Genomic DNA, 24446 nt, shown 5'->3' with positions numbered 1-24446 from the left:
GCTTTTTGCCCTTTTTTTCACTCTCAGCAGGCGATCAAGCAGATTTTCAGTATCTGTTCTCTCTCATTTCCTTTTCTCCTCTGTTTTTCTTCCCGTCTCCTTCTGTTATATCCCCGCCTCTCTTTCTTCCTCTATCCTGTCCCCCGGTCCCATCCATTCTGATTGTAATAACTAAAAATGAAATAATAATAATAATAAAGGTAGAACAAAAAGCCAGACAGGCGATTCCAAAAGAAATAAAAAATTGCCCCCTGCGGACGGACTATTCTTCAAGCTCAGGTCCTCTACCAGAGGCCTGGGAGCTCAAGAGTCCTGCGCAGTATCTTTGCTGTTCCTAGGACTGCACTCTTCTGGACAAAGATCTCGGATGTTGTTCCTGGGATCTGCTGGAGCCACTCGCCTAGCTTGGGAGTCATTGCACCTAGTGCTAAAATTTACATTGGATTTATGAAATTCAGTGCATCATAAATAGACAAAGTAAGTTGAACTTTTCAGATTTTATTTCACTTTTCCTGTGTAAAGTTTGAATCTAGCCAGATTTTTAAACATTTAGTATTCTCTGATTGGTTAACAGGTTACCTGGAATAACAGTTTGTGTCTCCCCAAAAGTTTGAGTGAAGAGCAAAATAAACATGTATGCATAAAAGAAGTGGGGGAGTCGATCTGTTGGGTACCTCAGTTCAACTTCTCATTAAAAAAGCCTGATTGGAAACACCTGCCGGTAGGAAGGACCGATAAAGACAGCAGCATGTCCTAAACATGTAACTCAGATGTACGCTGGTGTTTGGTCGGAGTAGCTGGTGAGTGTGGACCCGTGGAAATGTGAGTGCTTTGCATGCACAGTCCAGCTGGAGGGTTTGTGAGGACAGTGAGTGCAGCTACTGGAGTCATGGTTGCCCGGTTCTTAATTGCAAGGTACAATGTTTAAATGTATTTTCATGATATGCACTTCCTGTACTTGAATGTGAGGCTTTGGTCTGTAGTATGTAATCCAGGCAGTTTTTTTCCTCTCCCCCACTTCAGGTGATAAAGCTGTTGGTCACTAAACAGGTCTACCAGTGTACCTTATCAGGACTTTGCAGCTACTGGGTTAGGGTCGAGATACCTCATGCTCAAATTGGCAGATTTGATTTGGTTAAAGCAGGGTATTTAAATGGCTCACAGCACACTGAGAGGTAAAATGTAACGCTGAGTTTGCATTACTTTAACGTCACAGCCGGGTTTCATTTAGTGGGGGGGAAACTCTACAGGTTCCATGTATGATGCATTAAGTTAACTTGCAGATGTTTAGATACCAAAATCTCAACTTATGTAATCAGTCATCGTAAGCATGGTGTTTTATCTTTTTACTTTAGTAATTGCTTTGAAAAGACGGAGTTCTTCAGTGTTAAATTTGGAAAAGGAAAATTCAAGCTGGGTAACTGTAGATGGTATAAATGTATATGAATATTATGCTTTCTGTGAGTGGATCACACAAATTAACAGACTTCCTTCCTCCTGTTAAGAGTATAAGAATACAAATGTCTTTGACACTGGCTTAATAAACTCAACACTGAAGTTCTATCTAAACAATACTGACAAACTGTAGATGTGTTCTAAGCTTTACCAACATGATTATAATCTGTACTCATACCCATGTTCTTTCTCAGCCACAAGTTCTGTGCAGCCTAGAACGTGGCAGGGTGGAAGAGGGGAACAAGATGTGTATGGAAATCCTCGCCCTTTCCAATACATGAGGGCTCTGAGGCCGACAGATCCACAGATCTACCCTAATGTGCGTAATCAGGTTCAAGTCGAATCCCCAAGATCATATCAGCAACGCTCTAATATTCCCACCAACAGACCCATGGAAACATCGCTGGTCCAGCCACGAGCACACAGAAACAATCTTGTGGCCAAGCCCAGGAGCTTTGACATAAGCCTGAGGATTCCTTTTGCTCACTCTCATGATCGTGCTAATCCTCCTCGGTACGGACCAAGCGGCCTTACTATTGACAAGAGTTTTAATAATCCCCGCAGAGACCATGCCTATGATCCTTCAAACCTGGGCTACCAGTTCAGCTTATCCATTCCCTTTTCACATGGTTCTCCACGCCCTCCAGGTAGCCAGGAACATCACGGTGGACGTTGACACAGGCCTGAGAAAGATGATTTGAGTCGTCAAACAGAGCATTTGCCAGTTCACACAAGGCTGTACCCTGACCAGCATCATGATGAAGGCCGCCTGCAGGAGTTTGCATTTCCGAAGCCAGCTGGAGAAGAACACCCATCAAGGCCACGTCATCCTCAAAGATATGCCGACCCTTACAGTGGATACTACAACTTCCAGATGAATCCTACGTGGAATAACTACTAGTGACATTACCGTGGACCTCATTGGGGTCATGTAAAGCATCCATCTTCTGACCCTTGGCCAAATTTCCATCGGTCAGCTTCAGACTGGGATGGATGGAAGAGATGACCCAAACTCACAGGGCAGAGGTGGGTCATTAGTTTTTAGCTATTACAACATGGCATTTCATGTTGTTAAAATCTGTTCCTCACAAATGTCTCCTCCTTTACAGCTCTACAGTGCAAAAAGGATGATTTCCTGTATTTATCTAAAATAAAGTGAAAGCTCCCCTGTAGTTTCTCTTGTCTTTTGTCAGGTTGTCTGAAAGAACGGCTGAACATTTGGGCTGAGGTTAATTTTCAAGAGCTATTGACCATTCATGTCTGAGTCTTGTCCTCATAAGCAAGAAGCAACAAGTCTATGCCCAAATCTGCTTTTTCTAAATACTTCGGTGATGTGCATTTTGAACCAACTCCAGTCGTCAGTTTCACGAGAGGCGTATCAACACCATTATAAGTATTCCAGACTTTACACTGAATTAAATATCCCATCCCGATAGTTTCTTGTATACAAACATTGTAGAACTTCAGTTGAGTGCCTGCCATGAGATTGCTATTAATATTGCTATTCCTTAAAACAGTGCATCATTGTGGCTGAAGTAGCAATAGGACTAATGGTAGGGAAAAGTGGCAGAAGATCTTTTGGAAAGATGTACTTGAGTTTCAGGGGTGATTTATAAAAGCTGGACGTCCCAGGTCTGGAAAAGCTGACAACAATGCATCTTTACACAAAACACTAATACCTTCATTATTCAAATATAATTTGTTTTAAAGAAGTTGAAGTGCTCCACACCCACACGGACTGCTAAACCCCAGCAAGCACAAAGGGAATGTGCAGCTGACCAGAAAAATGCTTTAATTCAGCAGCGTATTGGCACAATGATGCATCCTCTAGGTGGACAAGTACTCTCTGTAAGAGCTATTGCATCAAATGTGTTTGGAGGAACTGGTGAGCACAAACTGGTTGGAGTGTAATTTGATGGTGCTCTGTTGTGCAGAGTTTCAGGTTTTTCCAAAATTTGAGAGATTCACCTAGAACATCTACAACTCACCAAACACTTTTGTTTAAATAATTGAAGAAAAAAAAAAAGGGTTGTGGAACTGTTTTGTGGCAAGGCACACTGACTCCAGTAGTCTCTTTGATACTGCACCGTGCAGCGTGTAATATTTGGCTAATGTGTACTCAAACATGTAGCCCCCAGTACAGTCAACTTATAACTTCAGTGAATAAGTCAGACTTTGCACTGTTTTGTTTTGTGTGATATTTAAATATGATGGCTGTCAAGTTTTTTCAGTAAACCTTCTTATAGTCATAAAGAAATGTTTTTGCAAAATATTTCAAATTGTTCTAACAAATCTGTGCTCAAAGGAGTTCCTCCTGCTCGAGGTGTCTTGCAAGAACACTAGCATATAATGTGCATGCTGCGTTATTGCCATCACATGTATGAGGCATGTATTTACTTTTTGTACTGCACTTTTTCTTACTGTTCTTGCTTCTGTTCCTTTTTGGTACAGATGAGTTAATTCGAAGGTTTCCACATCTCAGCCGACAACTGAAACAAAGCAGCTGACAAAAAGGCATCTGTACCTCCAAAAAGTGATGCAAGAGGCTCCTACCACCAGCAAATGTGTGGGCGTGTCTCACTGTCAGACAAGCTATAAAACTGTGGACTGAATATTTTTTGTTTGCATTATAATTTAAAAAAGAAGAGAATGGAAAGGCATTAAAAAAAAAACAAAAAAACATTTCCCCTCGTGATTACTCTTGAAGGCCACGGCATCCTTAAATATTATTCTTCATCTCTAGTTTTTGTATCTCACCAGGCTGCCAGCAAGCCCATCTCTTGCTGTACAAGATTATAGCTCCTATAAAGCAAATGAGCAGAAATTAATAATGAACTTAGATTAGTTGAGTTTACTAAAGATTCGCATGGAAACCTATTCCCCTAGACCAGTAACTAGGCAGGTGGAATGTGACAAAACAAAGAGGGCAGCACTCAACAAGACTGAAGAAAAGTGCAGCCTCATGAAGACTCTATAGCACCCCTCAGAGGCAGAAACGTTTATTACAATGAATGAGCACTTTTAAACATGCAACTATTCAAGCTGTTACACAGTATTACTGTGTATGACCAAAATACGAGGTTGCATGGAAGAAACTGTATTCTATGGTGTCACCAATGGACTTTGGATGCATGTGTGTGATATTTTCAGACTGCTTAAAAGTCGAACAAATAACTGGACATTAGTGTTTTCCATTTTATGCTTTTCAGTAAAACACGTATTTATGGAATCATGTCCCTCTATGATTTAACCATAACTCACTAAAAAAACAACATCAGAATCAGAAGTCATCTCAGTGAGCTATCAAATTAAAGATATTAGTCAGCTAATCATCTGAATATTCTACTGCACACTTGAATCCTTGAGGCTAAAGCATAAAAAAGCTATACTTTTAAGATGCATCCATATTCAACTGTACAGTTCTAGTTTTTGTCCAACTAAAAGTTCCAAGAGCAGGAAAAACGTAGGCTAAATAATTAAATCGGTAAATGTCACAGTAAATAAAAGAAATCTAAATTTATTTTATGTTTCAATTTGTCAGCCTAGTGGAGGAAATGAAAACAAAACATCTTTACAGTTTTTAATCACAGAATATATTCATCACCATCAGTGCAGCTAAATAAAATTTTATTGTGGATGTGAAAGATCCACTGATAAAAATCCAACTAGAGTGAAATAAAATATGTGATTAAGGAGAACAATTTACATAAACAAACATCAATCAATTTCTTTCCCTTAGCAGCACTCTTCATGCACATTTGGGCTTTTTCAGCGCACAAATTCAACCTGTATAAATCTTTAAGGCATGTATCACTCACTAGTCCCCCTGCTTCGGAAGACATAGCCAGGCTACTAATACAAGGTCAATGTAAATGAAATAAGCAGCTATTCAGTTGAAATGAAAAACAAAGCCCCACTATGATGATATTTAGCAGTTATTTCTGAGCTGGCTGCACAGTGCTATTAGCAAAGAGGAGCTGGGGATTTTGTAAACTGAATTCTCCTGTATCTCAGCTCCATCTTCAACTTCAAGTTAGCTTTGTAATACTGAATAAATCATCTGCAAAAAGACCTTACAGCTCTTCTAAAGATCAAAAAACGGCTTAATTATCCAAGATCACAGATGCCTTACATTGTTAATGTGTTTTGAGCAGTGTGTTACAGTTTGCTGGTGAGCTGAGGGTGTGCACGCGTGCTGCTTACTCCCGGAAACCCTCCATCGAAAGAGGCGTTGAGCACCTCGTCCAGGTTTGTGGCTGTGATAAAGTCGAGGTTGGCTCTGACGTTTGCTGGAAGCTCCTCCAGGTCTTTCTCGTTGCGTTTCGGGAGGATGACGCGCTTCACTCCTGCCCTGTGTGCAGCCAGCACCTTGTCCTTAATCCCGCCCACCTGCAGAGGACGGGCCACACTTGTCTGTCAAAACTAGAGTGGACTAGAGATGATCGTTTTATGTGTGTTTACTACGATAACTTACTGGCAGCACAAGCCCTCTTAACGTGATCTCTCCAGTCATGGCGACGTCTGATCTGACCAGTCGGCCGCTAAACAGTGAAGCCAGGCAGGTGACGATTGTAACACCAGCAGAGGGGCCATCTTTGGTGACGGCTCCAGCGGGGAAGTGGAGGTGGATGTCTGTCCCCTCTAAAGGATCTGAACCCCCCACCACTGTTCAAACACACACACACAGTTGCACAACATAAGTTGTTTTGTATTTCTCTAAAACTACAAAATAGAATATAAACACTGGTGTATCTGGACTCACTGTTTGTGAGCTGGTAGGTTTTAGCATTCGCTCTGAGCCAGCTGATGGCCAAGTGGGCAGATTCTTTCATAACGTCTCCCAGCTGACCCGTGAGAGTGAGCTGACCTTCTCCCTCCATCCGACTGGCCTCCACAAACATGATCTCCCCACCAAGCGGCGTCCAGGCCAGGCCGAGAGCTACACCAGGCAGGGTGAGCCGCTCAGAGACCTGCCAATATGCACACGTGAAAACATCTTTTTCAATCCTCATAAAAGTACATAGAAAACAAGTTCCACATGACCTGGAGAGATGAAGGGAGAAAGGCAAATGACTTTAATCTGACAGGATGAGCAGCAGCTGTATGGAGCTGAGAGATCTGCTCACAGGCTGCCTTTATAGAGTCATGGATTGTGATGGAAACCAATCGCATCGGTTGAGGTCCAGAAAATTCAGGCGGTCAAAAATGTTCATGAGAATAAATTCTGCATGTTTCTGTAATAAACTTGTGGATTATGAACACTGCACATGCTGCTCTTTCTCTCTCTGCTTACCTCCATTTCAAACACTGGAGGCCCCAGGATGTCTTTCAGTGCGATATGATCAATCACTATGGGCAACTCTGGAGGTGCTGCCTTGTCTGAAAACAAACATTACAGCAAAACATTCACTGAAAGCTAAATCAAGGACTGCCGTGTGAATAACTGCATTCAGTTCCTGTCTAGAAACAACAAAAAATCAACAAACATGGTAACACCTGCAACATTCAGGATTCAGAAAAGGGTTTCACAAATTTGTGGATAACATCACATTGGCTACATCCATATTTTTTTGTAGCCTGTGGTTCAGAAAGCTACATGTCAAAGAAACAATATGTGTTGTTTATACCCATGTTCGTGCAGTTAGGTGTTAGGAATATTCTTACTATTTCAAGTGAACGTAAACACACTGCAATCATCAGATCTTAGAGATTGTTTAGTTAAAAAAAACAACTACATACATCAGGCTTCACAGGGAAAGGGGAAAAAAATGGCAGTGACATAGCTGCGAATGAGAACGAAAAACCAGCTGTGAACACATATACATAAATCGCACCAACATGACGCAAACATGCACACACGTAAAAGTCAAACAGAAACACAAATATCACAGATGAACATCAAAAACCGCTACCACTTAGAAAATACAAAAAGAATGCATGAGAACATGTATCAATTGTGCGCGTGCACACACACACACACACACACACACACACACACACACACACACACACACACACACACACGCACGCACACGTGTGGTTACCTGGAAACACAAAGGCCGCATTAAAGAACAGAAAGAAACACTTATGTCACGTTTATCCCATTTTTCTGTCTTTCTCTGTAATTAAACCACTCTACCTAAAACAAAATTTCCGGTCTTCATGTCTGCTACTTAATGATGCAAAAATGAGTTTTGTAGTTCTTTGTTTTTATTTACTCTACTGAGAATCCCGCAGACAAATCAAAAACTGAGTACTGCTGTGTAATATCCAGTGCTTTTGAGTAGGACACTGCACAATAAGGTTTATTTAGGATATTAGCATAAAAATCATAATGTTGTACTTGCGAGCATGCTTCAGATATCTAACACCTGACGTAAAATTTGATTTACAAATGATCATTAGACAAATAAACAACCAATAAGTAATTTGTCACCACGTCAAACATCTGTCTGTTATAACATCACATTATGAACCAACATCCATCAAACTGCTCTGGTCAAGATTTACTCAAAGTTTATTTTTCCCAGGCTCATTTCAGCCCCTTGTGCCCAACACTCGCACTCTGCAACAAAGAACAGAAGCACAAGTGTTTTAACTCAACATTATTAACGGCTGTTACCCGAACTATATTGTGGGAGATATTTCTCCTAACGTATTAGCCAGTTGTTGCTCACGTGCAGTCAGTCTTTGTTACTATGTCTGTAGTTCTTTGTTTAACCACACAGATAAGATCTGTGTCAGTTACTCGCGTCATCTGTGTCGCCAAACTAAGTCACAGGTTGACATGAAATTTATTCTGAACAAGCTCAATCGACTTTTCGAGATGTCCAAATAATATCAGTTAGTTTTACAGTGTACAATACTATGATACCAAGTAAAATATGTTGCTGTTCATTACATATGAGGCCTGTTACATATGTTGTTGTGATTTGGCCCAATATAAATAAAACTAACCTGATTGGATGAGAAAAAAATTACATTCGATTCTGGATTACAGTAAAAAAAACATTTACTTTACATTATGACTCAAGCAAAAAGGGATCTTGCAGTTCAATAAGACTTTGGAAGCTTGTTTCCCCCAATGAAAAAAAAAAAAACATGTTTTGCGATCCATGTGTCAGAATATGGTGTTATTATCTTAAAATGTCAAGATAGTAAGTCAACATTTTAAGGTACCTAACTCAAAACTTTGAGAAAAAACCCTGCAAAATGTAGAAAATAACTTGAAATTTGAGTTGAGTCAAACATTTGAGGTAAAAGCCTGAAATATTCCATTCTGAAGTGCCTTCTTTCACCTGCACAAAATCTCAGAGAGCTGCTAAAACACTAGTCCTTGTTTCTATTTTAGTTATAGGCTGGTTTGTTGTATTTAACAGAGGAAAACCCAACAACCATAATACCCCCTATGAGCAAGCACTTTGGCGACAGGGGGAAGGAAAAACTCCCCTTTAACAGGAGGAAAGCTCCGGCATAACCAGGCTCAGGGAGGGGCAGCCATCTGACGCGACCGGTTGGGGAGCGACATGGAACACAGGTTAAAAGACAGGATTAACACCCTACAATAATACATGCCTCAGAATGCTAAATGTTAGACTTCATGGCAGTACAATTAGAAAAAGGTTGAACAAGTATGGCTTGTTTTTGGAAAAAAACAAACATGTAGCATATCTGCACAAACACTTCATACCAGCTGTCAAGCACAGAATTGGACGGGTGACTGGATTGGATTTGGGTTTGTTCTGCTACCACAGAACCTGAGCACCTGAGCATTGAGTGGACTATGAACTCCTCAGTACACCAAATTTGTTTAGAGTCAAAAGTGAGACCATCTGTCCAACAGCTAAAACTGGGCTCAAATGATGCAACAGGACAATGACCCCAAGCTCTCGAGCAAATTCCACCACAATATGAGAGACTGATGAAGTCATACAGGAAAGAATTACTTTAAGGTACTGCTCCTAAAGGAGGTTCTAAAAGCTACTGAATCACAGGGTGAACTTCATTTTACAGGACCTATGAAAAACTCTTTTTTTACATGGCAGTATGGTCTTCAAATACATAAAAGAAAAACCCTTAAAGCAACAAAGCCTAAACACTCTGGTCAAAAAGGCATTAGCAAAATCTTTTTGTCATAATAAGTAAGTAAATAAATAAATAAATTTATAAAATAAATAAGTCCAGTGATGAGTGTTTCATTTTGCTATTATTACTGAAATAAATCTGTGTTAACTAAGATGCTCTTTTCTGTTGTACTTCATCTTTCAATATTTGTAATGACTCAACATTTGGTATTTAATGCACAAGCTTTGTTAGTGTGTAGCTCTGTGCTGTTCTGCAGCTAAAGCTTCAAATTAAATTCCACAGCCCGACCAAGATGGAAGGTTCAGACCCTCACCTCCATGCTGTTTTGAGTTTTCAGGGGTCAAAGTCTCTGTCTTGGTGAGTGTGTGACCCTCGGCAACCTTGACAGCTACAGCTCGGCAGATCGCCCCGATCTTCCTTTCTAGTGAGCGCACACCTGCTTCTCGGGTGTACCTAAAAGAGGAAGAACAAACAGAAGGACAAATAACAGATGACTAAAACACAGCTGTCACTGAGAGTCACAGTGTGATCAGGTAGGGTTAAAAACTTGGCAACACTCTGACTGTCAGTCATGTACTTGCTCTTTGTTTTGTCCTGTAACTGTAATCACCTGAAAACCTGAGAACCCGTCTCTCTCCTTTTTGAAATGTGTTTTTTTTTCTTATTTGTTTGCAAAAGAGATCTACCCAGATCAACCTATATATTTTCTATTTTTTGCACACTAACCAGACCGCCTCTGCATGTCAGAAAGACATGTGAACCTGTGATACGTATTCTACATGTAAGTTTACTTTTATAAAATTATGTCTGTCGAGTCTCTTTTAAATGAAGAAGCTATAACAATCATTCTCACAGATCAACGGTCACTGAACAAATCATCTCTCTCACAATTTCATTGTTGAAAATTCACACGTGTTTCAGTGTGTTTCACCACCAGTATCTGACACTGATGCCGCTGTGTGCTGCCGTTAACATAAAGCTTAAACGGCTATGCAGTCTTACAGTCTTAGGTGACGATGACTGAGTTTGTGTGAGATTGTACCTGCTGATTATGTCCGGTGTGGTGCTCTGAGGTATATGCAGCTGTTGAGGGGTTAACCCATGCTGCTCCAGCTGGTTTGGAATCAGGTGGCGGTGAGCAATCTCCACCTTCTCCTCCTGGGTGTAGCCTGAAACAACAGTAATAAAGAAAAACAACAACAACAACAAAACAGGGAGATCAGATGCTAGATTTCACTCTGGTCTTAAAATGACTCATAATTTGTATCTTTCAGATTTGGATTATGTCATGTCCTTTGAGGAACACAGGTGCCCATTTAACAGGAAAATATTTTTTCTTTTAATTGGAAACTTTTTGGACTTCTATAGTGGAGTTCTGGGAACGTATTTTCAATAAAATAGAAACCCTCTTGTTATGATAACCTCTGATAAATCTGCTGAGATATTTCGTCAGAACAAAGTGACTAAACCCACCTGGTACCTCCAGCACCTCCATCCTGTCAAGCAGGGCCGGGGGAATGGTCGCTGTAGTGTTTGCTGTAGCGATGAAGAGCACTTGTGAGAGGTCAAAGGCCACATTCAGGTAATGGTCTGTGAAGCCGTGGTTCTGCTCTGGGTCCAGGACCTTAGCGTGCACACAGAAACCCTTTTATTTTGTGTGTGTGTGTGTTTTTTGTAAACTGTGCAAACTGCAGTAAGTGGGAACTTTGTGGCATCATGGGGCAGGAATACTAATAACACTTGTGTTATTATGAAAATTATTATGTGTTGTAGTGGTTAATTAGGTAGCTATAGCAACCAATTGGTGGATACGGTATGTTGCATGTTTCTACTCGCTACTGACAATTAATCCTTCAAAACATTAAGGTTTTGTTTAGGGAGTAAATAACCAGAGAAGACGTGATACTACATCACACGTAACCTGAGAGAGAAACAGACTGACCTCCAGCAGAGCAGCTGCAGGGTCCCCTTGCAGGCTCTTCCCCAGCTTGTCCACCTCATCCAGAAGGAAGACGGGATTATTGACGCCCACTGTCTTCAAACCATTGATAATGCGGCCGGGCATGCTCCCTACATATGTACGCCTGGAGACATGGCAAAGACACAAAATGATGCTCTACTCTGTGAACTTTTCAGTTTCAAGCAAACCAAAGGCTCACGATATACCCTAGAGATATGCACTGAATTACCAAGCAATAATATCTGAGAAAAAATAAACACAGATGCGACATTCTCTGTAGTGAATAAAGATAATGCAAGCAAGCTTCAAGTGTTTGCTAGCATGTACTGGCTGAAAGCAGTTTGTGGGCTTCGAAAGTAGGAAATAAAAATGATTTAAATCACATAAGAACATCAGAAATATTTTTAAGTTGAACAAACTGTATAATCAATTGTTTGAAGAGTCTGGTCCTTATTTCTGCTGTTGGGAGGACATGCACATGTTTCTTATTTGGGTGTAAATATGTATGTGAGCCATTGATTTAAAACAACACGACCATCCACGTAACCCGAGATGAACTCTTTTGCCCCATTCGCCTCTCTGCTCGCACAGAGACTCCAGACATGACACCCATAACAGTAACAAGAGGATCTGTGTGATGTGGTGTATGTGCTTGGCCACAATTTGTCTTCCAGTTGGTGACAACCTTTTAACACTTTCTAACAAACACAGATTACCAGTGACCTCTCTTTATTTTACAGAAAAACAAAGCTTATATTTACATAAGGTCATCTACATAAAAGTAAAAGTCCAAGTCAGAAGAAAACAAAACCAACAAATGTGCCGAATACTTTCAGACTACTGTCCGAATCCATTTATGTCCTTTATCCTTCATTTAAATTAAACCCAAGTGGACTTTAAGGGATGCTTGAATGATATCAGCAGGCTTTCCCAAGGAATTTCATTACATCTTAGTACAGGTTTTGGACTTAATAAAATAAAAAAGACACTATTTTACTCTAGCTTTCCCAGTGGGGAGTGTTAAGGAAAAACTTGGGATAAAATACATGATTTTTCATAGTGAGCTTCATTATTTGTGAGTGTGATTTATAAACAGAGATGGGCAGTAACGCGTAATCTGATTACTTTTTTCAGGTAACGAGTAAAGTAAGGGATTACTATTGCAAAAACGGTAATTAGATTACCGTTACTTTCCCGTAGGAACGCTGTGTTACTGCGTTACTAAAACCGTGATTTTTTTTGCGAGAGTGTCTCATGACAGTGACGTAAGCGAGTGCGACATTCGTGATAACAGCTGTGTGCAGATCAACAGTGGATCATATATCGAGTGTGGGAGAGAGTATGAGCGTGCAGCGTTTAAAGCGTGGAAGTACTGACCTTACTTTGAGTTTGATTCCATAAAAAGTGACAAAAACATTAGTGTCCGTTGTGCGTGGGAAGAAAACTTATTTTTACAGCGAAAAAAACCCCTAAACTTCCAAGCAAGCACCGAGTGTGGTACCACGTAATGGGAAACTCACAGAGAAACTCGCGGATTCTTCCACTGACCGCTGCGGCACACCTGCACCAGAGCACACCTCCGCCTACCTACTCCTGCTTTACAGGTGAAAATAGAGCAAAAGGACCGCTGAGTCTTTCATGTTATTTATTTTGTGTGTTTTACTTGCATCTATGTGAAAGACTGAGTGTAAACACACAAAAAATATATATTTTATGTGCTGGAATGTGTAGAAAATAGGTTTAAATGTTAAACAAATTTCTTCCAGTCAGAGAATGTTGCATATAATTTAATTTTTGCTTGATACATAAATTTAAAAGATTAAAACTAATAAAACAAGTTTTAAAAAGAGACGTTTCCATTTGATTACATTTTGTATGATGGATTGTAGAAAAAGTAGAATTGGGCTGAAAGATCTATCGCTTTATCACCTCTTCAGGTTGTAAATCGTGTTTTTAAAAAGTAACTAAGTAACTAAGTAATTAATTACTTTTGAAAATAAGTAATCAGTAAAGTAACGGGATTACTTTTTGGGGGGAGTAATCGGTAATTAGTTACTTATTACTTTTTTCAAGTAACTTGACCAACACTGTTTATATAGCATCAAATGTAATGCCTTATGTTACGCGAGCTTGTGTTTTTGCTCCACCACACGTCCACGGAGCAATTTAAGTCCCAGCATGAAAACAATATACTCAAGCACATTTCTCTAGCCACTTTAAAAGAGTTCTACATAACAAGACTACAGTAATAGAATAGAATAGGATAGATTTTATTGTCACTGTTACAAGAACAATGAAAGGCTGTTTGGCACGAATCCTGCCTAAGAAAAAAGAACAAAGATCTACCTGTTAAATTTTACAATTACATATTGCTTTATATTTATTTATATTGCACTTATTTAGAGTTTCGCTCATGCACACCTTCACAAAGTTCCTAATTCCAAAGATGCAATATCCATTTGTGACTGGTAGGGCCACTGTGAGCCTGCAGTGCAGTCAGTGGACACATTAGTGTCAACAACTGGTGCAAAAGTTTGAATATGACGACGAAAGACAAAGGGAGCATTTACCTGCATTATCTTAGTTTTCAGGGGTGCTCCTTGGTGGAATCATCCAGTAATATATTATTATTTTAGTTCAGGAATTAAAATACTGGCACATTCAGCTGGTGTCCTAAGTCTGGAATTTGTATCTTTACCCTACTTTTAAAAAATTACGCTGCAGGGAAACAGGGATTTAAATAAAAATGCAGACTCTATTCCAAAGAAAGCAACACGCTTTGTGTGGGTGGGTGTGAGTAGACCACGGATCTCAAACTCCAATCCTCAAGGGCCGGTGTCCTGAAACCTTTCCATGTGTCCCTGTTGCAACACACAGTAGTAGTTCATTGGTAAAAGAGTATAGAACTTGACTGCATGCTGAGGTGGCAATTCAGCCATTTGATTTATGTTACAGCAGCTCATGAGTGAATGAACATGACGCAATAAAAGCACTTTTGTCATTTTTCCAAATATTTACCGGTAAATTTCCTTAAAATTACTTGAATAGGGTTGGGGGTTGCCACTTCAGCATGCAGTCAAGTTCTATAGAGTCTTGCTAATGACCTACTAATTGTATTCAGATGTTTTTGAACAGGGACACATGGAAAAGTTTAAATTAACTAGTCCACAGCCACAATAACAATCAGTGTCCAGACGAACAGAATCAGCTGTTCGTCTGTTAAACCAGTTTTCTCTGGTAAAACGGTTAAAAAACTAGCATATCTCAGGTCTATTATTGTAGTTTGTATTTTTTGGGGGTTGTTGCTATACATGGGCAACCTGAAAACTCACAGTCTACACTGTGGACACGAAACCTTCAGTTGCGTAACAATCTTATGAGCATACCTGTGTCCTCGGATGTCAGACTGGTCACAGACGCCTCCCAAAGCAATTCGGTGAAATTCTCTGCCCAGAGTTCGGGCAATCGAGCGTCCTACACTCGTCTTACCGACTCCAGGAGGGCCCACAAAACATAAGATGGGGCCCTAAAAACAGCAGATACAGCAGTATGAAACTCAAAGATTAATACATAACAAATGTAAGAAAAGTGCTTTGTGTAACACAAGATTTCATCTTTAAGCATCCGTAGACTGGGATATTAAGGAAGCACCTTGAGTGATGTCTTCAGCTGCCTGACAGCTAAATACTCCAGGACGCGTCTCTTCAGCTTGTTCATGGCGTAGTGATCGTTGTCCAATAGGGTACGTGCAGCTCGGATGTCCAGGCAGTCTAGAAGGTTTAAGTGTTTTAGGTGAGTTAAATGGACAGGCTCTTATATAGCACTTTTCTACTCTGAGCACTCAAACCGCTTCATACAACTAATTCATTCACCCAATCACACAAGCACTTTTTCTAAACTGTTAAGTGCTCACTATCTAACATTCATACACATTCATTCACACTCCGATGGATGAATCGGAGAGCAACATGGGGTTAGTATCTTGCCCAAGGATATTTGGCATGCAGACTGGAGGAGCCTGGGATAGAACCACCAACCTTCCGGTTAGTAGCTGACCTGCTCTAGTAGCAATTTGAATGTGAGACCAAAGAAACATACACAGACATCAAAAACCAGGTAGACAATTTGCCCCACAGTGGTTTGGCAAATTTTAGAGGTCCATCAATCAGATGTCAGAGAGCAGCGCATACTTTGGTTGTGACCTCTGACACTGCTGCTAAATGAACCCTTACCCTTAACATTTGGAGTCATTACTTATATTTGGTTACATGTTTACGCCTGCAATCAGCAGGGACAAACCAGAACAGTTCTTGTGAAATTCAAGCATTATTATGTATGCTGGGACGCTGTGTAGCGCCATTTAATTTGGCCTGATTCAGTCCACCCAACTAACTGTATGCGCAAAGTGGCTGGTTATGAATAGCCAATAACACTTCAATGAGTTACCAATACAACTCCAAGCTTTCAAATAATTGGTGTCCAGGATATGTTGACCTTAAAAATGTAGCTTAAAGAGTGCGAATCAAAACCCAAAGAGACTGAGAATGTTTATTTCATTTTGATTATTGTTTAAGAACGCATTAAAAAGATGACAGCCTTAATCAACGCAGTAGATGCTTTGACCTGGAAAGCAGACAGCTGCATATCAAAGCCTTCTCAATGTCAAAGTCTGTAAAGTTTTTACTGTCACTACTACGGCTCAGTGAAATCTACCAAACCCAAAGAGTTTAACTGAGCTGACGTCCATTAAAAGTTGTCTGCAGATTAATTTACCTTTGGTGCTTTTGCTCCATGGCAACTCCACCATCAGGTCCAAGTAGTTTCTGGTCAGGGCATACTCAGGCATTGACTGAGGCATCTTCTTCAATCTGACAGATTGAAGAGGAACATGAACAATCTAACTGAAGTATTTAAGGCTAATTACAGTACTGGATCATGTTTACACAGACACCAAACAGAGCCAGATCTAAACATGGTCTAAACAAGTAAAAGCAGCAGCATTATTTGTGTTTGTGAAGTATGCACAAATACACTTTATATTGTGTATATGTTGTATGAAATTTACCTTTTGAGTTCTTTCAGGCAAATTTTGAGGGCAGCTTCAGGCATGTTCGCCCCATGAACCTTCCTCTCCAAGGCTGCTGTGTCATCACCATCATCATCTTCATCCTCCTCATCCAGATTGAACTGTCGACCTGGGAACACTGTACCTTTCCGCACCAACACCTAAACAGAGGGGAATCCCAAATGTGAGCACGAGATTTGGAATGTAAATCACAGTGTGAACATACAAGGACTGCACATCTGTTACCCTCTTCTCATTATCAGGACTCGTCTTCCTGGTTTTCTGCAGCAGTTTTAGTCCCTCTATCTGTCTGGTCAGCATGGGCAGGGCCTTCTTAAAGCGCTCTTCCAAACTCAATGCATCCAGGACCTTCACAGCACATGGAAAACAACACATTTTATTTATTGTGAAGATTTATTGTTGAGGGAAAAAAAAAGTCAAAAATCACATCAATGTGTGCTTTCATGCTAAAAAATAAAGCACTAAATCCTTAAATGGCAGAATAAGTGGAAAGTTCCTGTATTGCTTCAAAACCCCAACAAATAGTGACCTCTCTCTTTCTCCTCTAAGTATACTGTCAAATATTGTGGATATCAAGGACGTAGAACAGAAGGAAGAAGAGGAAAGAAAGGTAGAGGAAGAAAAAGAAAAGTAAGAAAATGTAAAAAGTGGAACAGTAGGAAGAAGTAGGAGGAGGAGTAAGAAGAAGAAGAAGAAGAAGACTAGAAGGAAAGAAGAAGGGGAGGAGGAAGAAGAAGAGTCCGCTTCCCTTTTACGTCCCAAGTAGTTGCCATATCAAAAGGATCACCATATTTCAGGATGTAGGATGCCCTTCCTGCAGTAAACCTAGGATTTACTGCAGGAGGGGCCACAAGTAGTTTGGGCTAAAATGGGTATTTGGCAAAAGCAGAGCAACTGAAGTTAGAACACTTGCAGAAACTGTTTGCATCAAGATTAAAACCTTTTTGATTTCTAAAAAATGAATAAAAACATGTTGGCTCTTCTAAAGCTTTGATTGTGTATACAGTTTGAATTCACCTGGAGTTTCTCCTTGTTTGAGGTGCGGATCATCGAGGCAACAACGTCAGGTAGAGTTTCCCTCGGCAGACTGTCCAAGAGGCGCCTGAACTTGGCCACGACTGGAACAGACATGTCTAACATACCTAACAACTACACACACACACACACACACACACACACACACACACACACACACACACACACACACACACACGTGTAAATGTGTAAACAAAAACAAAAAAACACAATAAATCAAGTCCAACTGCATGTGTATGTTTTCATCTTCAGTCTGATCCATCACATCATGCTGCAGCACAGCACAGTTTACTTCTATATTACATTTTTAAAAAGTTGCCTGTTTCTTATTATTCTCAAAAATGTTCATATTTCACAGTTTGGTAAGTTTTGAAAATAATTGACAACAAGCTCTTACATAAACTGCCAATGCAAACATTGAGATGAAGTTTTTATAAGTAAAGGGCATACAGTGGCAGCTGCAATCTGCAGATCGCTTCATTGTAAAATGACACGCACAAACTTAATTTGTACATAGATTTGTACATCCCACTCTGCTGGTTGGATGTGCAAACAGGGTTTAGGTGGAAAGGAAGTCAGGAGGAAACCCAACTTCCGACCTCAGTACAGAAGTCAGGATCTGATATATTCAAAGCAACATCTAGATGAAACAGCTGCTTTATGAGTTATTGTTGTGGATAGATGACACTTAAACTGAGCTGTATGGCCAAAGTTAATACTTGAGAGGAAAAAAAGTAGTTTGTGGTGAAAAAAAAAAACAACAACTAGCAAATATTTAAATATGACAGTAGAACTATATTAGGCTGTTTGGCAGCCAAAGCAGAGAAAAGATTCTAACCAGAAAATAACTGACAAGCTGTGGAGACAGCACACGCTGTGCGTGCACAGCAGCCTAAAAAATAATTCAGAATGACATGAGCTGTTCTACAAAATCATCTGCCAGATGAAAATAAATAAATAAATACATTTTTAAAAATCGAATAGTTGACTGGGTATCAACAATTAGTGTTTATTTAGCCATTTCATAATCTAAATAAAACTTTTTAAAACGTGCATTATAATTTAAGGGACTATTTTCAAATAACAATATAAATTTACTGAAGACGTGGCATTCCCTGTTTTTCCCCTCAAAAGTAATTTTTGTAAAAAAAACAAAACAAAAAGCACATTCTGCTAAATTTAACAACACTTTCGCCAGCAGGGGGCAGCATTTTACCAGTAGGTGTTTTAAAAATGCTTTCCACTGCTTTTTCAATTCTGATGATTCTTTTTAACTATACCTCAATTTTCCACAAATCTAAACACGAATGTTCACAGTTTAGAGTATTTTAATGCAAAGTGGTATTTCATTAAAATACAGCCTGGCCCCAATCCAACTTCAGTTAATATTTCTTCAAGACAACACATGTTAAAGTCGTTTCAGTTGTTGTGTCTAATTTTTTTGCCTAAATTATATATATTTTTGAATATACAAACACATCATAGATTTTGCAGGCTGTGAAAAATCAAGAAATGTTTTAGTCCACATATAAAGTAATTTGCTGAATGCAAGTCTCTTTGTAGGCAACAGCTCTTGTGTGTATGTAACACTTTAGTGTATATTAAAGAACCCTCACATGTCCGTCAGTCATCACTCTTCAAGTCTGCACTGCCCTTTTGGCATTTTTTTTCCTCCTTACAAAGGCATTTTTGTTTTTAACTTAATCAGTTTTTCAAGACATGAATTTTTTTACGACCTCACTCTCTTAAATTCTTAAACACACACACACACACACACGCGCACACACACACACACACACACACGCGCACACACACACACACACACACACCTGTACAGCAGCCTGGTAGAACTTCTCCGACAGCTCCCCCAGCTCTCCATCATCTGTTGCGGTGGCATCTCTTTGTGGGGTCGTATACCGCTCCAACTGATCTAACTGCTTCACCTGTCATTTTTTTTTTTTTAAATAAAAAGTGAGTCACATTGTGAGGCCACACATACTTGTGTATTGTGCATTTCTAATATGCTAAAACATGTTTCATTACTTTATTTAATGATGAAATGGTGTTATAAAAGTCATACACTAGATGATCTTGTTTAAATGCTGATAAAAGAACTTTTAATTCACACCGGGTAATAAAAATGTATTCTCACTATCACTCAATTTAATCCCATCTTAATAACTAGACAGTGGAGGTCAGTGATTACGCCGCAGTACAAGTGATGCGTTGGTTTTAGAAAAGTGAGCACTCCTACTCTGAATGGGCCAGCTGCACATGTGCTGGAAACCCCAAAACGGCCCCTGAAAGAGATACTACACAACGATCAGTGTCCACCCACATCTGCACAATTTGACTTTTAAATGATTTACAGAAAATCAAACGTGTAGTAATTCATGGAGGGAAACTGCCAAGACTTTCCGAATAAGGAATCCATCTTTCTATAGATGTAGATCTACGGAGCACGTATGAAATGCATCAGGCATCCTAAGCTGACTTGAAAGTTGTTGAATAGGAACAACTGTGTGTCTGTAGCTTCCCATGTGCACAAGGAGTTATAATCTCAGCCTTAGGCATGTCTGGCTGACTTGCCAACAAACTTTATTTCTGCAGCTTATAACTTCTGTTGAACCTCTTGCTGGACTTGGCAAGTAGTGGAATCAGGTGACCTTTAACTTCTCAGACTGATTTTTTGTTGGTTTTTTTTAGGGGATTTATAATGTTCAGCTCCTTTTTCTCACTAATGCTACTTCTATTACTTGTGGGTTTGCATGATTTACAGTTCAGAAAATTCAATATTACACTTGACCTTGGTGCAGTCCTCCACTTTACTGCTTGAATCAAACCAATTTAAATCTATTTTCCCCCTTTTTTAGTCAGATTTCTTCTGATGCGCTGGACCTTGGAAAAAGAAGGCTTGAGCAGCAGATGAGTGGGGCTTCTGTGCTGCCAGCTAGAGCTATGTGCCTGAGATTAGCATATTAAGGACCAAGCCATCTATTATTGGCATGATGTAAAGCTGAGAGTAGAAAACCAAATCAGAAGCAAAATGTTTGCAGCAGTCTGTGCAGAAATCTGAGCTTTTGGCTCACAGGGATCACTTGTACAGTATGGGAACCCCATTACCTGAAACTTTTGTCATGTTTACTATAAGCATAAAAAACATTAACAGTGTGTTTACAAAGAATATTGCTGTACAACAACAGGAAATAGCAAAACATTTCTTATTATCTACCTTCAGGCAACTAGTAAATACAGTGTTGCAGGAAAGAATACTTCTTACATTGACTAAATCAGAGTACATCATCAGTATGTAGTGATACTACTGCTTCGTTACAGGTACAAAACAGAACACTTATGATGACCACTGTCGCTCATTAAATAGACAGCACATCCAGAAACTTAGGTTTATCTTACAAAAAAAAATTGCTCCAATATTTTAACATCAAATCAAACCGACAGCTTACCTCTGCCAGGACAAAGGGTCGCTCTTTTAACAGACTCGATACACTGAATCGGCACAGTCCAGTGATGAGGAGGGTATAGTGAGGTTTGGGCCAGTTACTGCCCACTACCTGCACTGCAATCCCTGCTGTACCAATTCTACACAGACACACACAGAGAGAGAAAGAGAGTGTGTGACAGATGAGGTGGCCATTGAAAAGCAGTTCACTGAAAGGTTGCATTCTACAGTACAACAAACTGTTCTGATTTTAAATGCTTGCAAAGCCTCAGTATTCACACCTCTGATCGTGTTGGAGCCTTTCACAGTGTCATTTAAGCTTCATATAAGCAGCAAGTGTGCTGTAGTGTGTGGAAAATCGACCATCTGAGTTTCATTCAAACCCTGTTACATTTTAAGTATAAGCGCCAAACATTTACATGAGCAAGTGCAAGTATTTCCTGTCCTTCACTGCAGAGGATTATAAGGATTTATTCATTCCATCTCAAATCAATGTGGTCTTTCTGCTCAACTATCTCAGATTTTCCTAAAAAAAAAAGCTCTTAATTTTTGAAAAAAAAAAAAAACAAAAAACAGTGATTTTTGTTGTTGTTAAGATATTAGTAGTTTTCAAGATACATTTTCTTGAAAAATGGTCTGGTTTTTTTTGCACTTGGAAATAATGAGGGTGCATTACAGCATGAATATATCTCAGAAAATATTAAAGATAAAAGCCTTTAATTCAGTTATAATTATTACCTCAGTTATAATCAGAGCCTCACCTGGAAATGGCAGAATTGTGTTTCATTTGGATTAACTTACCCACTGATAGCTTCTAGTATTTCAAGTATTTCTTCTACAGGTTTCATTTTGCAGTGTCACATATTTTTTTAGTGCATCTTTAAATATGGAACTTTATACAATTGCTTGATTTATTTTTCACATTTAAACTAGTCATATATATTTCAAAAAAGCCTTAAATCATTCATTCAATCATTCAATCAAAATTGAAATCGTACATTTTTTTAGGGAAATCTGAGAAAATGTTCTACAATTTTTATGATTTAAGATAGCATGACCACCTTCCTCACAGATTAACTCAGTGTCGGACAAACCATCTTTTTCCTGGTAACCAATCTAGAGACAGGAACACGCTGTTTGGTAACCTACTGATCTGGAGTCCACTGATTAAAGGCTAAAGTCCGCTTCTCTGTGCTTGCCCGGCCGTTTCCGACTTCATGGCTACAGTAAAAGTGGAGATGTTTCTAGAACAAATAATAGTTTAAAAAAGGGGGGTAGGTAAAGTACATGCTCAAATATGCATTGAGTTTCGATTTACCCAATATTCAGTACATTTCCCCTGACGATGACACACACTACAGACGTCTAAACACATAAAATACTCCTGTGTACTGGAAATATATTTGATCTTCTTCCTTATCCTGCAGAGATGTTGTGACCTGTTACGTTTATGACAACTTGAAGGGGACCCATCAGCTGTATGTCACACCTCCACACAACAACCGTGTAAACCCACAGAAAGCTACACAGCTACAAGTTCATTACTTGTGCAACGTGGGGAGGTCGTCGGTGTCGTGCTCCGGGTCTCTGGTGTTAGGAATCACCCCTATGATGGTGCTTTTCAGCGAAGTCCCCTTCAGCAGCCGCTCTCGGACAAGGTGCATGTTCCGTGGGGAGTCCACGCTGAACCTGACCGTGGAGCCCGGGAGAAGAACTCCTTCGTGGGTCAGCAGCAACGGGAGACGGCTCGGTATCTGAATTGCACCGCCGGAGACCATTGTCCAGTTTTTGTTTTTTAAATGTCGGTGCCCAGTGACTGTTTTATAACACAACTTCAGTAAACACCTACTTGTTTTGCTGTTAAGTAGGCCAGCCGAGATCAAACACAAGACTTCCGGGTAGAACTTTCAAAATAAACCTCTCATTGATGCCCTGATGAGGACATTTAATTTCTATTGCAAAAAAGAGAACTCGTATTCGAAGCAATTTAAAAACTACAACGCAACTGGGAGTTTTTATACTCATTTTCAAACTATTTTTACATCCGAAAAAGCTTTTTTCTGTCATTCTCCCATATCGTAACTTCCTGTCGGAAGTTGTTGGATGGGCTACGGTGAATGCAGAGGGACAAACAACATGCGATCGCATAATGATTTCAAAACAAAACAAAAAAACGAACTTTAGACTGAGTAAGCTTTCACGATTTTATTCGTTAATCTGTTTTCAGGGTGGAAGAAAATAAGAATTTTGAATAGTTGAATTGAATTGAATTGAATTGAATGCTTTATTGGCCATATGCAGGTTGCCCCGCAGAGGAATAGGACCCCCCCCCCGACCACATGTCACATGGCAAGCTGCACACTACCTACTATTATATTCATTGCATAGTATAGTTTAAAAGATACTCCTCACAGCCAGATAAATTATATTTCTGATATGTTTATGCAATGCTGATTAAGTAACGCTGATTAGTTAATAATAAACTAATTTTAAAACATCAATCTGCACAGTAGCTCTACTAATAATCAATTAAACTTTTTTTAAAAAATCCCCAACTTGCATTTTATTATTCAAGATTCTTAAAAATAGTAAAATAATAGTGCACAATCATATTTGGACACTCTTTCCAAAAACACAGGACTGAATACAGGGTTAGTTGATAAAAAATAGCAATTTATTATTTATTTCTTTAATAAAAGTATTCTTATAGCAAAGTACAGTTTTTAAAAAAAGAAAATAAATATTCAATATCTCGAGTATAAAAAACAACAACAAATCTGTTCCTAAGATCTATTTTCTGACAATAAGCCATCCATGTGTTTGCCAGGCAGGAAATATTACTTACTTTTCACAAAAAGGGATTTTCGAATACATCTCGCTCTTGTGGTTACAAAAAACAGCCATACATTTACATGTGATTGAGAAAGTGTGATAGAAATACACCAATTTCTGCTGTTCCTTGTCTACATCATTCCAGAGCATCTTTTGCACATGAGAACCAACCCAAGTTTTGCCCCTTAAAAATCTGATGCTAAATATAATATATGAAAATCATCGTTCTCCCTCCAAAAGAGTGACAAGATCAGGCTTGCGAGGCTTACGTGTATATTTCATGTTTGGAGTGAATTCATGAACAAATTAGAAAGCATTTTTCCATACGAGAAACAAATATGGAAGTCTTATAAATGAAACAATTTTTCTAATGTGCAAAAAATGCAAATACATGTAATGCAGTTTTGGATAACTTACATTTATATTTCAATGTTATATTTCATTATTAAGTCATATATATATGTGTATATATATAATTTATTTTAGTTTAAGTTAAATTCTTTCATGTTTCATTTCAACAAACAGTATCCTTT

General features: G+C 39.2%; 1 protein-coding gene and 1 pseudogene across 2 annotated transcripts; one reads left to right on the top strand and one right to left on the bottom strand.

Annotated features, from left to right (window-relative positions):
* Positions 1-532: 532 nt before the first annotated feature.
* LOC147326462 (uncharacterized) lies at positions 533-2615 on the top strand (annotated as a pseudogene).
* Positions 2616-5021: 2406 nt separating this feature from the next.
* Positions 5022-22979, bottom strand: lonp2 (lon peptidase 2, peroxisomal). Of its 2 annotated transcripts, none has more exons than XM_086301726.1 (17): positions 22627-22979; positions 21086-21221; positions 19451-19564; positions 17604-17735; positions 16812-16934; positions 16566-16726; positions 16274-16368; positions 15152-15270; positions 14887-15026; positions 11483-11624; positions 11014-11164; positions 10583-10709; positions 9854-9993; positions 6749-6834; positions 6218-6425; positions 5930-6120; positions 5022-5844 (listed from the first exon to the last, which is right to left on the bottom strand). In XM_086301726.1, the coding sequence occupies exons 1-17, from the start codon at positions 22857-22859 to the stop codon at positions 5614-5616; spliced, it is 2529 nt and encodes an 842-aa protein (XP_086157852.1). In that variant the 5' UTR covers positions 22860-22979; the 3' UTR covers positions 5022-5613. The 2 variants fall into 2 exon arrangements, with proteins under 2 accessions (XP_086157852.1, XP_086157853.1); XM_086301727.1 differs by having other exon boundaries at positions 22231-22729.
* Between the last annotated feature and the right edge of the window lie 1467 nt (positions 22980-24446).

The sequence above is a fragment of the Aulonocara sp. 'chitande type north' Nkhata Bay genome, linkage group LG7, assembly GCF_057382095.1.
Source record: "Aulonocara sp. 'chitande type north' Nkhata Bay isolate Kocher_YH1m ecotype deep benthic linkage group LG7, A_spYH_male_GT1.1, whole genome shotgun sequence".
NCBI classification, from domain to species: Eukaryota; Metazoa; Chordata; class Actinopteri; order Cichliformes; family Cichlidae; genus Aulonocara; species Aulonocara sp. 'chitande type north' Nkhata Bay.
Note: the sequence above shows the minus strand (reverse complement) of the source record. Positions and strands in the feature narration are given on the sequence as shown.